The sequence below is a fragment of the Kogia breviceps genome, chromosome 5 (assembly GCF_026419965.1).
Source record: "Kogia breviceps isolate mKogBre1 chromosome 5, mKogBre1 haplotype 1, whole genome shotgun sequence".
NCBI classification, from domain to species: Eukaryota; Metazoa; Chordata; class Mammalia; order Artiodactyla; family Physeteridae; genus Kogia; species Kogia breviceps.
The window spans coordinates 90,355,066-90,370,236 of record NC_081314.1 but is presented as its reverse complement, the minus strand read 5'-3'; the positions used below and the strand labels follow the sequence as shown (position 1 = coordinate 90,370,236).

At 43.2% G+C, this 15,171-nt stretch overlaps 2 protein-coding genes across 6 annotated transcripts in view; both read left to right on the top strand.

Moving 5' to 3' along the window:
* The window catches only part of GRAMD1C (GRAM domain containing 1C), a 106,343-nt gene extending 95,032 nt beyond the window's left edge, over window positions 1–11,311 (top strand). For both annotated transcript variants that reach the window (XM_067035356.1, XM_059065150.2), the window contains 3 exons: window positions 3,273–3,383; window positions 3,604–3,709; window positions 9,587–11,311. In XM_067035356.1, coding sequence (XP_066891457.1) covers window positions 3,273–3,383; window positions 3,604–3,709; window positions 9,587–9,667 — 298 coding nt within the window. In that variant the 3' untranslated portion in view covers window positions 9,668–11,311. The remainder of the gene's footprint in view (window positions 1–3,272; window positions 3,384–3,603; window positions 3,710–9,586) is intronic.
* A 784-nt stretch (window positions 11,312–12,095) lies between these two features.
* ZDHHC23 (zinc finger DHHC-type palmitoyltransferase 23) overlaps window positions 12,096–15,171 on the top strand; it is a 44,819-nt gene continuing 41,743 nt past the window's right edge. For 3 of the 4 annotated variants that reach the window (XM_067034613.1, XM_059065157.2, XM_067034614.1), the window contains exons 1-2: window positions 12,096–12,305; window positions 12,912–13,081. In XM_067034613.1, the coding sequence (XP_066890714.1) occupies window positions 12,921–13,081 (161 nt within the window). In that variant the 5' untranslated portion in view covers window positions 12,096–12,305; window positions 12,912–12,920. Of the gene's footprint in view, window positions 12,306–12,886; window positions 13,082–15,171 lie in introns of all 4 variants that reach the window. The other variant, XM_067034612.1, reaches the window with a different exon arrangement.

The following is a 15,171-nucleotide window of genomic DNA, read 5'->3' as shown; positions in this document are numbered from 1 at the left end:
CAGGGGATGCGAGTTTGTGGCCCAGTCCGGGAGGATCCCGTGTGCCGCGGGGTGGCTGGGCCTGTGGCCCATGGCTGCTGGGCCTGCGCGTCCGGAGCCTTGTGCTCCACGGCGGGAGAGGCCGCGGCAGTGAGAGGCCCGCGTACCGAAAAAAAAAAAGACCCTGAATAGCCAAAGCAATCTTGAGAACGAAAAATGGAGCTGGAGGAATCAGGCTCCCTGGCTTCAGACAATACTACAAAGCTAAAGTAATCAAGACAGTATGGTACTGACACAAAAACAGAAATATAGATCAATGGAACAGGATAGAAAGTCCAGAGATAAACCCACACACATATGGTCACCTTATCTTTGATAAAGGAGGCAAGAATATACAGTGGAGAAAGACAGCCTCTTCAATAAGTGGTGCTGGGAAAACTGGACAGCTACCTATAAAAGTATGAAATTAGAACACTCCCTAACACCATACACAAAAATAAACTCAAAATGGGTTCAAGACCTACATGTAAGGCCAGACACTATCAAACTCTTAGAGGAAAACATAGGCAGAACACTCTATGATATAAATCACAGCAAGATCCTTTTTGACCCACCTCTTAGAGAAATGGAAATAAAAACAAAAATAAACAAATGGGACCTAATGAAACTTAAAAGCTTTTGCACAGCAAAGGATACCATAAGCAAGAACAAAAGACAACCCTCAGAATGGGAGAAAATATTTGCAAATGAAGCAAATGACAAAGGATTAATCTCCAAAATTTGTAAGCAACTCATGCAGCTCAATAACAAGAAAACAACCCAATCCAAAAATGGGCAGAACTAAATAGACATTTCTCCAAAGAAGATATACAGATTGCCAACAAACACATGAAAGAATGCTCAACATCATTAATCATTAGAGAAATGCAAGTCAAAACTACAATGAGGGGCTTCCCTGGTGGCGCAGTGGTTGAGAATCCACCTGCCGATGCAGGGGATACGGGTTCGTGCCCCATTCCGGGAAGATCTCACATGCCGCGGAGCGGCTGGGCCCGTGAGCCATGGCTGGTGAGCCTGCACGTCTGGAGCCTGTGCTCCGCAAAGGGAGAGGCCACAGCAGTGAGAGCCCCACGTACCACCAAAATAAAAATGTACAATGAGCTATCATCTCACACTGGTCAGAATGGCCATCATCAAAAAATATAGAAACAATGAATTCTGGAGAGGCTGTGGAGATAAGGGAACACTCTTGCACTGCTGGTGGGAATGTAAATTGATACAGCCACTATGGAGAACAGTATGGAGGTTCCTTAAAAAACTACAAATAGAACTGCCACACGACCCCGTAATCCCTTTACTGGGCATATACCCTGAGAAAACCATAATTCAAAAAGAGTCATGTACCAAAATGTTCATTGCAGCTTTATTTACAATAGCCAGGACATGGAAGCAACCTAAGTGTCCATCAACAGATGAATGGATAAAGAAGATGTGGCACATATATACATGGAATATTACTCAGCCATAAAAAGAAATGAAACTGAGTTATTTGTAATGAGGTGGATAGACCTGGAGTCTGTCATACAGAGTGAAGTAAGTCAGAAGGAGAAAAACAAATATCGTATGCGAACACATATATATGGAATCTAAGAAAAAAACAAAAATATCATGAAGAGACTAGGAGTAGGACGGAAATAAAACACAGACCTACTAGAGCATGGACTTGAGGATATGGGGAAGGGGAAGGGTAAGCTGTGACGAAGTGAGAGAGTGACATGGACATATATACACTACCAAATGTAAAATAGATAGCTAGTGGAAAGCAGCCACATAGCACAGGGAGATCAGCTCTGTGCTTTGTGACCACCTAGAGGGGTGGGATAGGGAGGGTGGGAGGGAGGGAGATGCAAGAGGGAAGAGATATGGGAACATATGTATATGTATAACTGATTCACTTCGTTGTAAAGCAGAAACTAACACACCATTGTAAAATAGTTATACTCCAATAAATATGTTAAAAAAATTAAAAATAAGTAAAATAAAAAAAAACACGTGCAAGTTATTCTGATGCAAATAATCTGAGGATTGTAGGGTGAGAAATACTGGGGCAGTTAGTCTGAATCTCAGAGTGTTCTACTGGAATCTACTCAGCCAGTGTTATTTAGACTACTGTTATCTCCATGGCTGTACCTGGATCTTGAGGTAGTCCATCACATTTAATTGAATTAGTTCTAACTGGATGACACACTCTGGGTTTTGGAATGAAGTTCTTATATCAGCTGTTTTTTCTAATTATAGATTTCAGAACATACAAAATGTTTGTTATGCCTTTGAGTTTTATAAAAGGTTTTCATATTCTGCTTCCATTGGTTTGCTGTGACAATTTTGAATAGTAAATATTATCTGTGATCTTTTGTATTACTTTGTAGAAGATTTACAGTCAGATGTTGAAATGTTGATCTATACCCCATTTCAGTGACACAATAATTTCATAGATTTGATTTTCTTGCTATTACCTTAGTTTTCATTCAAGAAAAATCTTCTGGATGGGTAAAAGTGAATACGATATATTTTTAAGGGCAAATCAATATTTTAACAGAAAAAATCAGAGAGATATGATGCCACATATGTATTTGCATGTATGTGTAATAAGATACGTTCATTCACTTGAAATACTATTGTGAGAACCAACAGAGTAAGTTTATTTTGCAGGTAACGTTTTATATATGATCCAATTAATGTATGTTTGGGATTTGAAATTTTGTCTAAGTTGAACTAGAAGAAATTTTTGCTGCATGGTGATTTTGTGAATGTGAATTTGTTTTGGCTTCTGCTGAGAATAAGAGGTACATCATGATCTATGTAAGATCAAATCCATATTGATCTTCATTTCCTTTCTGAAGTGCAGTATTATGTATGTATAATTGCTTAAGACAAAAGCACCCAAAAATAGATCTTGAAAGCTAACATGGTAGATTTCTAAGCCGGTAGTCGCACATCCACACTGGCTGGGATTCCTAGCAGAGAAGAGACATCAGGGACAATCGCAACCTGCTTATTTGGGGACTTTATTGTCACTAGTTACCTTCTAACTATTCCCTCATCATCCACTGAATACTTACAAGTAAGTATTTCATACAATAAAATAGGGGTAATTGATTTAAATAATAACAGTAATTGGAAACTAGTCTGGATAATATACATTTTTGAAGGTTCTGTGTGTCTATTCTGCACTAGCAGTGCTTTAGATCTGAGTAATAGTGGATTAACCAGGTCTGATTTGCTCTGCCTAGTTTGCTGTTGCTGGTTTTATTGAATGTGACTCTGTTTCTGAAGCTGTCAAAGATAGAGTATGCTGCTCAGTCCTTTTACCGTCTTCACCTCCAGGAAGAGAAATCTGTAAAGTAAGTCTTCTTCCCTGGCAACCTATTATGTCAATAATTCCTTTGCTGCAGGAAACTTAATTCCAATTTTAGAGATTTTGGTCTGCCAACTGTTCTCTAGTCATAAACTTTTCTGTTTACTTTTTTGTTTTATTTGCAAATTTATAGGGCACTGATGATTTCTAGAGACGAAAGCCTAGAAGCTATTCCCTTGATCTTTAAGACGGTATTTTTCTTTCAGTTTAGCCTCTGATATGGTGTCAAGAGCAGAAAATATTCAAAAGAACAAAGATCAGACCCATCGCTTAAAAGGAATGCTCCGGGACTCCATCGTGATGCTGGAACAGGTCAGTACCTCTGTGTACCACGTTACTTAGTGAATCAGCTGCTCCTCTGGTTGTGAGAGAATATACACTGTACCATTATTTGAAGAAATCCCCCTCCTAGAGGCATCTACCCTTGCCAGTTTCTGGATTATACATTTTATAGTCACTTTTTGTTTTTAACAAAATGGGAATGTACTGTACTTACCGTTGCATACGCTCTTTTTCCAATTAGTAATATATTTTGAAGATGTTTCCCTATCAGCTTGTATACATATACCTCATTCATTTTATTGGTCCTTCTATATAAAGTTTCATGCTCAATATCAGCTCTTTTTATTTTGTTTTATCTATTAACCATGCTCATTATTTTGTTTTTATATATTAACCACGTGTCATGGAGATACTTCCATATCCTCTTCTTTTAACAGCTGCATAGAATTCAACTATACATATGTGGCATAATTATTTTAGCAGTTCTCCATTGAAGAATGAACATTTAGGTTGTTTTGGTGTTTTGCTGTAAGCGTTATCTCTTGAACATAGTGTCATCAATGTGTGCTGCTCGGTTCTATGAACCAAAACTTAGGATTCCCTTTGAAAAATGAAGACTAATACTTCCATTATAATATAATACATGTATACTTTTCAAAATTGAAAAATAGAGAATAGAAGAGAACCTACTAGCATTCAGACATAATCACTTTTAACATTTTGTTTTATTTGCTTCCATCCTTTTCTTCTATGCATTGGTTTGTTCTTTAGAAGATTCAATTATTGAGCATTTCTTAGAACATCATGTGGGGCACTAAAGGTACTTCCACTAGGCACTCTTCAGATGCACAGTGCCTGCAGTTAGTAACTTTCTCCTCCCCCTCAGCAAGGGGTAGATCATACTCTCACTTTTCTTCTCATCCTTTCCACTCATTTTCTGCTGACTCTGAACTCATGACCATGCCTCAAGGAGAAAAGAGACCCTCCCACTCCTTCTATAACCAGATCTACAGACCTTCCCGTTGCTGCACCCGTCCTGTTCTGCACTCCATTAGAAGCATCGCTCTGCCTGTGGGACGCAAGTCCCAGCACGAGTTGGCAGGAGACTCCATCCACCCCTCTAGCTTCCCCATCTTCAGGCTCCCTCATTCAGCTGGATCTTTACCATCAGCACCTTCCCTGCTCTCTTATCTCCTACATTAGAAAACCCACGTCATCCATATCCTTCTCTATCTGCTCATCTATCGCTCTCCTCCCTTTCACAGTCAGGCAGTCTCGGAGTTGCCTACTCTGGCTGTCACTATTTTATCCTTTATAACTCCTTCACTTTTTTGAGGTTTTATTTTCACCAAAGTCACTCGTTCACATGAAGAGTTAACTTGTCCTGCAGGGTTGTTTCAGAAAAATAGCAATCCTGGTATCCCCTTCTCCATTTCTTTCCCAGAGACTACAATCTAACTTTCTTGGTTTATTCTTCTGGTGTTTACCTTCATATTTATAAACAACAAGCATGTGGTGATACTTCTTGATTTTTCAGTTTTAGATGTTATCTTTTGACTTCCTGTTATGGAGACTGGGATTTTGTTTTCTTTCACCTCTTCATGCTCCCATTTCTAATTCCCCCATCCTCCAAAGGAACTTGTAATTTTGGTTACAGTATTCAGTGTTGGCTTTGTTTTGACTGAGTTTACTGTTCTGAGCTGAGCCATAGAATGAACTGTGGCCACTTTTTCTTACCCCTGAAATTGTCTTCTTATTACAGTTGATTATTTTATCGTATTGTTTATAAGTGTTTCATGCCCTGATGCTCTGTCTCCTCTCATCATCTTCGGTCACCTCAGGTTTTCAATCCATGGAGCCTCTGATGGGCTCCAGGCAGGGTCAGTGGCCCTCTCTGCAGGTGCACAGCTATCATCTTGGGGCTCCTGTTTCCCATATCCCATGTTTTCTGCTTTCTTCGTTTCCTCCCTCCTTTTTTTTTTTTTTTTTTTTTTGGTACGCGGCCCTCTCACTGCTGTGGCCTCTCCCATTGCGGAGCACAGGCTCCGGACGCGCAGGCTCAGCGGCCATGCCTCAGGGGCCCAGTCGCTCCGCGGCATGTGGGATCTTCCCGGACCGGGGCACGAACCCGTGTCCCCTGCATCGGCAGGCGGACTCTCAACCACTGCGCCACCAGGGAAGCCCTCCTCCCTCCTTTTAATAGAGCATATCCTCTAGTAGCTTCCTGAGAAAGATGGTATGGAGGTAAATATTTTAAGACTTCACCTGTCTGAAATTTTTTATTCTGTCCTTCCCCTTTGATTAATTGTTTGGCTGGGGATAGAATTCTAGTTTGGAAATAATGTTCCTTCAGAACGTTGAAGGCATTGCTCCATTGCCTTTTGGCTTCCAGTGTTACTACTGAGAATTCTGAGGCTGTCAGATTCCTGATCCTTTGGTCTGGAAACTGGTGCCCTTTCATCCTGGGATATACTGAGCTATCTGGCTAATGATTTTCTCTCCTCCACCTTCTCTCCCCTGACTTTCTATAGCACCTGTAATCAGGTAGGTATCTGCCTTCTGTTGGACAGGTTGTCGAACCTTACCTTTTCTTTCCAGCTTCCATCTTTTTGCCTTTTTGTTCTACTTCCTCAGAGATTTCCTCAACTTAATCTTCAAACTCTGAGTTTTTCAGTTTTTGCTAACAAGTTTTTAATTTCAAAGAGCTGCCATTTCTCTGAATTTTCTTTTTTAATGACATTGTGAACTTTTTTTTTTTTTTTTTTTTTTTTTCCGGTATGCGTGCCCCTCACTGTTGTGGCCTCTCCCATTGCGGAGCCCAGGCTCCGGACGCGCAGGCCTAGCGGCCATGGCTCACGGGCTTAGTTGCTCCGCAGCATGTGGGATCTTCCCGGACCAGGGCACGAACCCGTGTCCCCTGCATCGGCAGGCGGATTCTCAACCACTGCGCCACCAGGGAAGCCCGACATTGTGAACTTTTTAAGTGGCCATAATATCTTTCTCTCTGACCATATTACTGATAATTAAAAAAAATTTTTTTTTTCTTCTTCTTGCATACCCACATTCCAGCAAGGTCCTTTCCCCCTGTTTTGATTTCTGTCCTTAGGGTTAGAGGATTTCTTTAGATGTCTGTAGTCCTTTGCTGTCTGCTTGTATGGATCCAAAGTTCTTATCGTGTGGGTTGGGCTGGTCTGCCCTGAACTTCTTGGTAGATCTGGCTGGGCCGTTGGCTAAGAAATCCTGATGTCAGTATCTTTAGGTCTTTTCTCTTGGTCAGTTTCCACAGAGAAGACTCTTCCTGTCTCCTCCCTGAAGGACTAAGGGCTGGCTGCCAGCATTTTAGGTGAGTGAGAGTAGAGAGATTGAGGAGGGCAGGGCAAAGGGATGATCTCAACGTGCAGTATACGTGTTTTTGTATACTCCCCATTTTTGGTATGGTACTGCTATCTTTAACAATGTGTTGGTGTCCTCCTGGCCAGACTGCCAGAGACCCTCTTTTTTATCCTCTCCAGAAAATAGGACTTTAGGCTTCTGCCCAGGTAGTATGAGAGGCCACATGTCCAAAAGTTCATCCAATCCTTATTTCAGTCCCTTCCTCTTTATTCCCATTTCCAGAGATGCCTGTCAATTCCTGAGGCTTTAGAGGATTCTTCAGGGTACATTTGGCTGGTTCTCAGCTTTCCCTACTGTTAGCTTAGGATTCAGTGTTTTCAGGGCTGACAAGTAGTCCATCCGCTATCCAGTTTCCAAAGTTGTGTTGCTATTGTCACCTTTTCTGTTTTCCTCCGTCCTTGTGGACTTATGTCTTAAAAAAAAAAATCCCTTTACCGTGCTTTTGGTGGTGTTTCAGGAGGGAGCAAAATTGGATGCCTGTATTTAATCCGCTCACTCACTCTTCAGCTCACACTGCCTTGATTTCTTCCCCCATATCTTCCACTGATACTGCTCAAGCTAAGCTCCCCAGTGACCTCTGGCTTTTAAAGTTAATATACCTGTTTTTTTTTTTTTTTTAAGTTTTCATCTTACAGTGCCAGCTTTTGACAAAGCTGACCATTCCTTTCTTGAAATGTATCTAATCTTCCCTTTTTTGGAAGCTTTATTTTTGGACAGCTTTATTGTGATATAATTCACATACCATAAAATTCACCTTTTAAAGAATTTTTAGCGTATTAACAAGGTTGTCCCACCATTGCCACTATCTGATTCCAGAGCTTTTTTTTTTTTTGCGGTATGTGGGGCTCTCACTGTTGTGGCCTCTCCGGACGCGTAGGCTCAGCGGCCGTGGCTCACAGGCCCAGCCGCTCCGCAGCATGTGGGATCTTCCCGGACTGGGGCACGAACCCGTGTCCCCTGCATCGGCAGGCGGACTCTCAACCACTGTGCTACCTGGGAAGCCCCCAGAGCATTTTATCATCCCCCAAAGAAGCCCTGTACCCATGAGCAGTCATTTCCATCCCTCACTCTCTCAGCTCCTGGAAATCACTAATCTACTTTCTATTTCTATGGGTTTGCCTATTATGGACATTTCATATAAATGGAATCATATAATATACAGTCTTTCATGCCTGGCTTCCACTTAGCATAATGTAAAACTGCTTTTTGCTGGTTAAAACCATCTCCGCTACCTGGCCTCATCCTTGCCCAGTGCTGCAGGCTTTTGTGTTAGATTCTCTTCCCTTCTCCTTTACTGCCCTCTAGGTGATCTTAGCTGCTCCCCTAACTTGGAATACCTCATGTGCCAATGGCTCCCAAAGCATGTCTCTCACCCTGACCTCTTCCCTGAGTCCAGATTCATACAGCCACTTGCTGACTTGGCGTCTTTACCTCGAGGCTAACAGGCAAACTGATCATGTCCAAAACAGAATTAAGTTTTCATCTTGAGCCAAACCTAGTTCTCCTCTAGTTGACCTAATTTCAAAAAATGATACTACTGTCCTCCAGTTGTTCAAGTGAAAAACTTCATACAGTGTGTAAGTATGTATTTATCTGTGTAATTATTCGTTTTAGTTCTGAGTCCCTCACTAGTCTGTAAGCTCCATGAAGGCAGGGACAGTGCCTATTTGGTTCACCATTGTATACCCAGTACTTAGCACAGTGCCCAGCACGTAACAGGTAAGCAAAAAATATTTGTTGAATGAATGAACGAATGAATGAATACAAAAAAGAAAAAGACGTGATTCTTTTTTTTTTGTTTTTGTTTTGTTTGTTTTTTTATACTGCAGGTTCTTATTAGCCATAAATTTTATACACATCAGTGTATACAAGTCAGTCCCAATCGCCCAATTCAGCACACCACCACCCCCACCCCACCACAGTTTTCCCCCCTTGGTGTCCATATGTAAGACATAATTCTTGCTCTCAACTTGTCTACAATTTTATTAGAGAAGTCAGATGTCCATGTGTATTGCTAAAGACTATTTAAAAAAAAGTGCAAAATTAAGCGTCAAAGTAAGTAGTAAAGCTTTAGGAGTTTAGAGGCAGGATGATTAGGGAAAACTGCATGGAAACATTGGGGATGGGTAAGTTTTAGTTAGGTGAAGATGAACATGAGCATAATAGCAAGCAAAGGCCTTGAGTGGAACTTGAGTTGTTTAGGGGATGGTGGGGAGACCACTGTAGCTTCAGAAACCATTTCAGAAAACAAGCCCTTCACTTTGGATCATTTGATGAATAGACTTATTGGGAGGTAAAGCACACAGTAGTACATTGTAGGAAGAAGTGCAATACTACAGCAAATGAAAAGAACGCTAGCAATCACACTGACAGGTAACCGAAGGAATCAGGTGTTTTATAGTTAGTCTTTTATTTGGGCATCAGTATAGACAGAATCTTATTAAATGCAAACTTTTGGCATACAAATAATCAGAAAAATTTAAACAATCTGATTTTGAAAATTTTTCTTTGCAGTTGAAGAGCTCACTCATTATGCTTCAGAGAACCTTTGATCTACTAAATAAGAACAAGACAGGCATGGCTGTCCAAAGCTAGTGATCTTAAGGACCAAAATTATAGAGATATGTGGAACCAAAAGAAAACGTCTTGAAGAAAACTAGAGGGTGAAGGATTTGAATCGTCATAGGAACATTTCCATATTTTCTCATTATTTGTACTTCTAATATGAACATTCTTTTTAATAACATTTATTGGAGAATTAGTCTCTGATGGCCTTAAGAATCCATCCTTTCATTTCTTATACATAATTCTAAGCTGTGAATTTCTCCAGTGAAGCGTGAAATATATTGTGGATTTGAATTTCTATGATACAAAAAGAAAATGAGACATTCTGAACTGAGTGGTATGGCCTCATTTTCACAGTGAGGTTTGAAGTTTGACGCTTTAAGTTTATCTGTTAGCACAGAATCAGTATATGTCCAATAGGCTGCTTTCACAGTTGAGATACATTCAAGAGGATAAAGAAGACAATATAAGAAGAAATCTCTAAATTGTTACTAACTTTGAAGGATCAGTTTTCAGGAATCTATTATAACATTTATAGATTCTTATACTGTAAATATTATCAATACAATGTCTTCATTTATTTAGCATGTAAATTCAGTAGTCAGACCTTTTGAATCTACATGTTGATGATTATTATCTGAAAGGTTCCTCAGCCATATGGTATCTTTATGAAAGAAATAGGTGTTTCTTCAGGTGGCTCTCACAGCTGAGATTATCTTGCCTCTTCATACATCATATGGCAGAATAGTCAATTTTGGAAAAGGAAACATGTAGTATACCATCTCTCAAAACGAAGAACCATGCTCTGAGTTTTAAAAAATAGAAGATTATGTTAAAATCTGGGCATTTTAGTGACAGATCAAATGAATACTTGAACTAAGCTTGGCTTCAGCTTAGCAAACTTTCATGGTGGAAATGAGCCATCTGGTTGAAAATATAATTTGTGGACTACTTTTCAGTAGCCACGTATGGCTTCATTTGCTCATTCACATGTGTGGCTTTAGTCAGTAAGTTGTAAGCCAGACACAAACTTCAGTTCTTTAAGAAAGAATTTGGGGGGCATTATCTCCCAATGATAATGCACTGACAAGTTGTAAATCAGACATGAGCTTTGGCTCTTCATTAAAAGTTTTTAGGCTTATGTGTCTCAATACAAGTGATGTCTCCGGAACAAGAGAAGGACAGTGCAGAATAATTTGTATATATTCTTACTGCTTGAATAACAATTGCCTTTAGTTAGATGTCTCTTTTTTGCCCAGAGTCACCCAAGCCACATGGGATTGCTAAAGTCATTTTCGAGATGCCCATAGAGAATGAAATTATTGACTGGATTAGAGGAAAAACGGGTTTCCCTGGGTGAATCTCAGCTAACCTACCTTGGGATACCAGTGTACCTAACTGGAGGTTTTTTGATAAGGATTTATGATGTGTCCGACTGAGCAACAGTGACTGGATTGTAAACTTGAAACCTCGTTCTCTGTTAATTTCACAAAAATGGTCACTGACAAGCTGAGTATTTTTGTGATATTACTTTAAAACCTGTACTTCATAAAATACCTCAAAGAAAGTTACCAAAGTTAAGTTGCTTTATAAATTATGACTAAATATGTATGCATTCAATTAATTGTATTTGAGCCTATGTAAATTGAATATCAATAAAACCCCAAATCTCTGAGTTGTTTTTCTTCTTTTTCGGTCAAACCCTCCCCAAACTAGAAAGCCTGTTTCTGTGAAAACGTATACATGGGCCTACACCCTTTAAAAAAAATTTTGTGTAAAAGTGAAACCCAAAGAGGACTCTCATCTTAGGGCAGTTTCATTTCAAATATGCAGCTTTCTGGAGCAAGAGTACTAGATAGGCCTGCTGGTCTCATGTAGAGACTGCTGGCCAGAAATCATGAAAATGAACAAGTTGGATAATTAACAGATCAGGGACAGTGACCCGGGCCTTTAAGAGAAGGTTAGCGAATTTGGGGGCGGTACGTCGGTAACATTTTGCCGTGGAGATCTCCCCCAACGCCTGTTGCTGGCGTCTGAACGAAGACCTGCCGACCCACGGGTCTCACGTATTTAGGAAACTCTCAGGGGTCCAGGTTTCCCGTATTTCCGCCTTCGCCGACCCGAAGGCTCGGGAGGCTGCCCTGCCCACGCGCCGCCCACAGACACCCGCGGGTCCGGGCGGCCGCCTCTGGGGCGGGGCGGGGCGGAGGTGCGGGGTCAGCCCGGCGCCCAACCGCCTGGATCAGCTGCCTGAGCCCCGCCTTCGCTCCTCCGCTCCCCCGGGCGCCAGGGCCGCGGGCAGGGGGAGGGGCCTCGCCGGAGGGCTCCGCACGTGCGGGCGGGGGATGCCCGGCGCCGGGGGCGGGGCACCCGGAAGCTCGCGGACCTGCCGCGCTCAAGCCGGCCGGCCGGGGGTCGGCAGGGGACACGGCAGGGGTTGGCGGGGGGCACCACGGGAGGCGGGCGCACCGCTCCAGCGGCGGCCGGCTGTGGTCACAGGTGGGCGGCGGCGGAGAACGGAGCCGGGGTCCCTGAGACTCCAGCCATCGCGCCGGGAGCCCCGTGGAGCAGAGATCGGCAGACGCGTCCGCGCCTCGGGAGGAGCCGACCCTTCTCCTCTCCGCCTCGGCCTCTTTGACTGCAGCCGCACCTCGGCCCGGGAGCGCAGGTAACTTCCCTCCCAAGGTCATTCTTCGGGCTGGGCGGTGTTCTCGGCCCACCCACGTCCTCACGAGTGGCGGGGGAGGGAGAGGCGCGCCCACCTCGCGGCGGAGAAGTGGGTCTGGACGGCGACCCTGAGCGCTGCCCGGACGCCGGGTGGTCTCTCCGGAGCCGGGTAGTCGGCCCCAGCGGATACACTCTTTGTCTCCGCCCGCAGCACCAAGGGTGTTTCCACCCGCACCCTGGCTTTGGGCGGGGACAGCCCGGCCCTCCCCAGCCTGCACCCGCAGGTGAGTGCAGCCACCCTTGCCCCGGCTGTCCCGGGCCGCGTAGTAGCCTGTCGTCATGGGAACGGCTAGCGCCCAGGCGGCGCCTGTCCTGGATGGGGACCTGGCGGTGAAGGCGCTTGGAGCCCCTAGAGCCATAGAGCTCTGTGTCTGGCCAAGCCGAGCCAGTAAAGCCTGATGAAAAGGGGACCACCTCCCCCTCTTCTCATTTTTGATTTCTCAGGCGTTGGCGGTTAATCAGGGATAGGCTTGGATGTGCTTACAAGATGTGAGTTGTGTTCTTTCCACTTTACTTCCTGAGGGCTTCTTATGCCTCATGGTGACAGGTGGAAATCATGACCAAGAAGGGCAGTATGAAGCCAGCGAAGAAAAACAAAGCGGAAGAACCTGAACTGGAGCCTCTGTGCTGCTGCGAGTACCTAGATCGAAATGGGGAAAAGAACCACGTGGCTGCTTGTTTGTGTGATTGCCAAGATCTGGATGAAGGGTGTGATAGGTAAGAGCTGTGTGTTTCTTGATGCTGATCCCTCCGGCCCTTTTGAGAACTACCATGTATACTTTCAGCTTAGCCATCCAGGACACTAGAATTTGCTCTTCATTCTATTTCCACTTATCTCCAACTGAAAGTTGTCTTTTATGTCAAGTGTGAGGACTTTATAAAGATGAATTATTACTCGTAGTGCACAACTGTCTGTTCAGCTCAGTTTAGTAGGACATTATTATTTCTCATTTAAAGGGAGGAGGTCACAGAGAGAACAGGCAGGTAAAGGGATAGTAGGCAAGTTAAACACATTAAAAAAAATAAAATGCAGGCCAGAAGAATCTGTAAGTTTAAAATGAACACATTAGTACCAGAAAGTTCCTACAATTCTCAGTGGTCTCAGCATTCAGAGACTGACATCTTGGGACTGGGTTGCACTTGGCCACACAGTGCCTTGAGGGGTGAAAAATCATTTTCCTGCTCTCGGAATCGGTTTCACCCCTTGTTTCTGGGGAGGAAATCCAGCCAGAAGGCATGTTACTCCCCTGGACTGGCTGTTTTCAGCATGAGCAGCCACACAGTCCTGACTGATGCTGTTGTATCTGGCTTTTATTTTCACCATTATCCCAAGCGATGGAAATTAACTATCCAAAGAGATGATTTCTAACATCACGGAAAAAATTTTGTGCTAAACAGTAATAACCTGGGTTTTATCCATTTTCTAAATAATTATATATTTAAAAATTATCACATGTGAAGCATAATGTGGGGAGAACACAGATGGTGGAAACTTGCTTTTCCCATCAAACTTGCTTTTCCTATTGCTGATTTGGAGCTTGGTATGTTAATCTCGCCATGAGAAGCGTTCTTGGGGACTACTGTAGTCTAGTACCCCATAATCCCTTTGTAATTCTTCCTTGACAGTGTCAATAGTCTTTTTTGGCCTATCCCGTTGCGGAGCCTGTGCTCCGGACTCGCAGGCTCAGCGGCCATGGCTCACGCTCCCAGCCGTTCCGCGGCATGTGGGATCTTCCCGGACCGGGGCACGAACCCGCGTCCCCTGCATCGGCAGGCGGATTCTCAACCACTGCGCCACCAGGGAAGCCCGTGTCAATGGTCTTTTACAGGTGTCTTTAAATGTAGGTTCTTTAGTCTCCGTCTAAAATCCATACTGAGAAAGTAGAACACTTTGGACTAATGAATGGAGAAATGATGCCTTTTCTGTACCTCCATCACTCAAGACCACAGCTCTTCCATTGGCCTTCTAACTCTTCCTCCCTCCCAGCCCTTGAGACCTGGGCTGTCCCTGAGTTTTCTTCTCTCCAGACGCTTCTGGATGAGATGGGCTCCCAGCATTTCCACAGACCCGCTGCTCTGTATGCCTCCCATATAGTTAGTTCCCATTCACTTCCAAGTCTAGCCCTATTTTTAAAAATTCTAAATTTCTAAAACCAATGTTATCCTTCCTTAAACTGTTCCTTTCCATAATAGCCTAAGTATGCAAATAAGTCAACAATACTACCTGTCCACCAAGCTCAGTCATTTGACTTGTACTAGTTTGACCTCCACGTTTCCTTATGCAGCCCCCTGCTCTACTGAACTGGTTTACTCCCCCGGCCCAGGATAGGTTTTGTGCGGCACACGCATCTCTCCACTGGAACGCCTCCTTGCCTTCCTCTCCACCCACAGGAATACTAGCCAGCTGTCAAGGTGGAGCACAAATCCCTCTTTTCCCACAAAGACCCCTGCGATGACCACCCAGAAGTGTGTCCTCTCCTCTAAGCACACCTTACCATGTTTGACTGTAATAGTTCATTGGGTGATTTTGCTACTTTATCACTTATCTAATATTTCTTGAGTTCCCGTGTTGTCTTCACAACTAGATTGTGAATTTTTTTGAGATTTTTATGTCTCTATGCCCACCCCAGTCTGAACAGGACTTATGTGGAATATGTGTGTATTCCTGTGTATTTGTTTCGTGGAGAAATAGTTCCGTTAAATATCTAAACATTTTCTCATTCGTATTAAAAAATTATACATGAATCTGAAGAGCTGGTGTTTAATAATAAGGAAGTAGAATGCTTGGTCTTCGGCATCTTTTATCA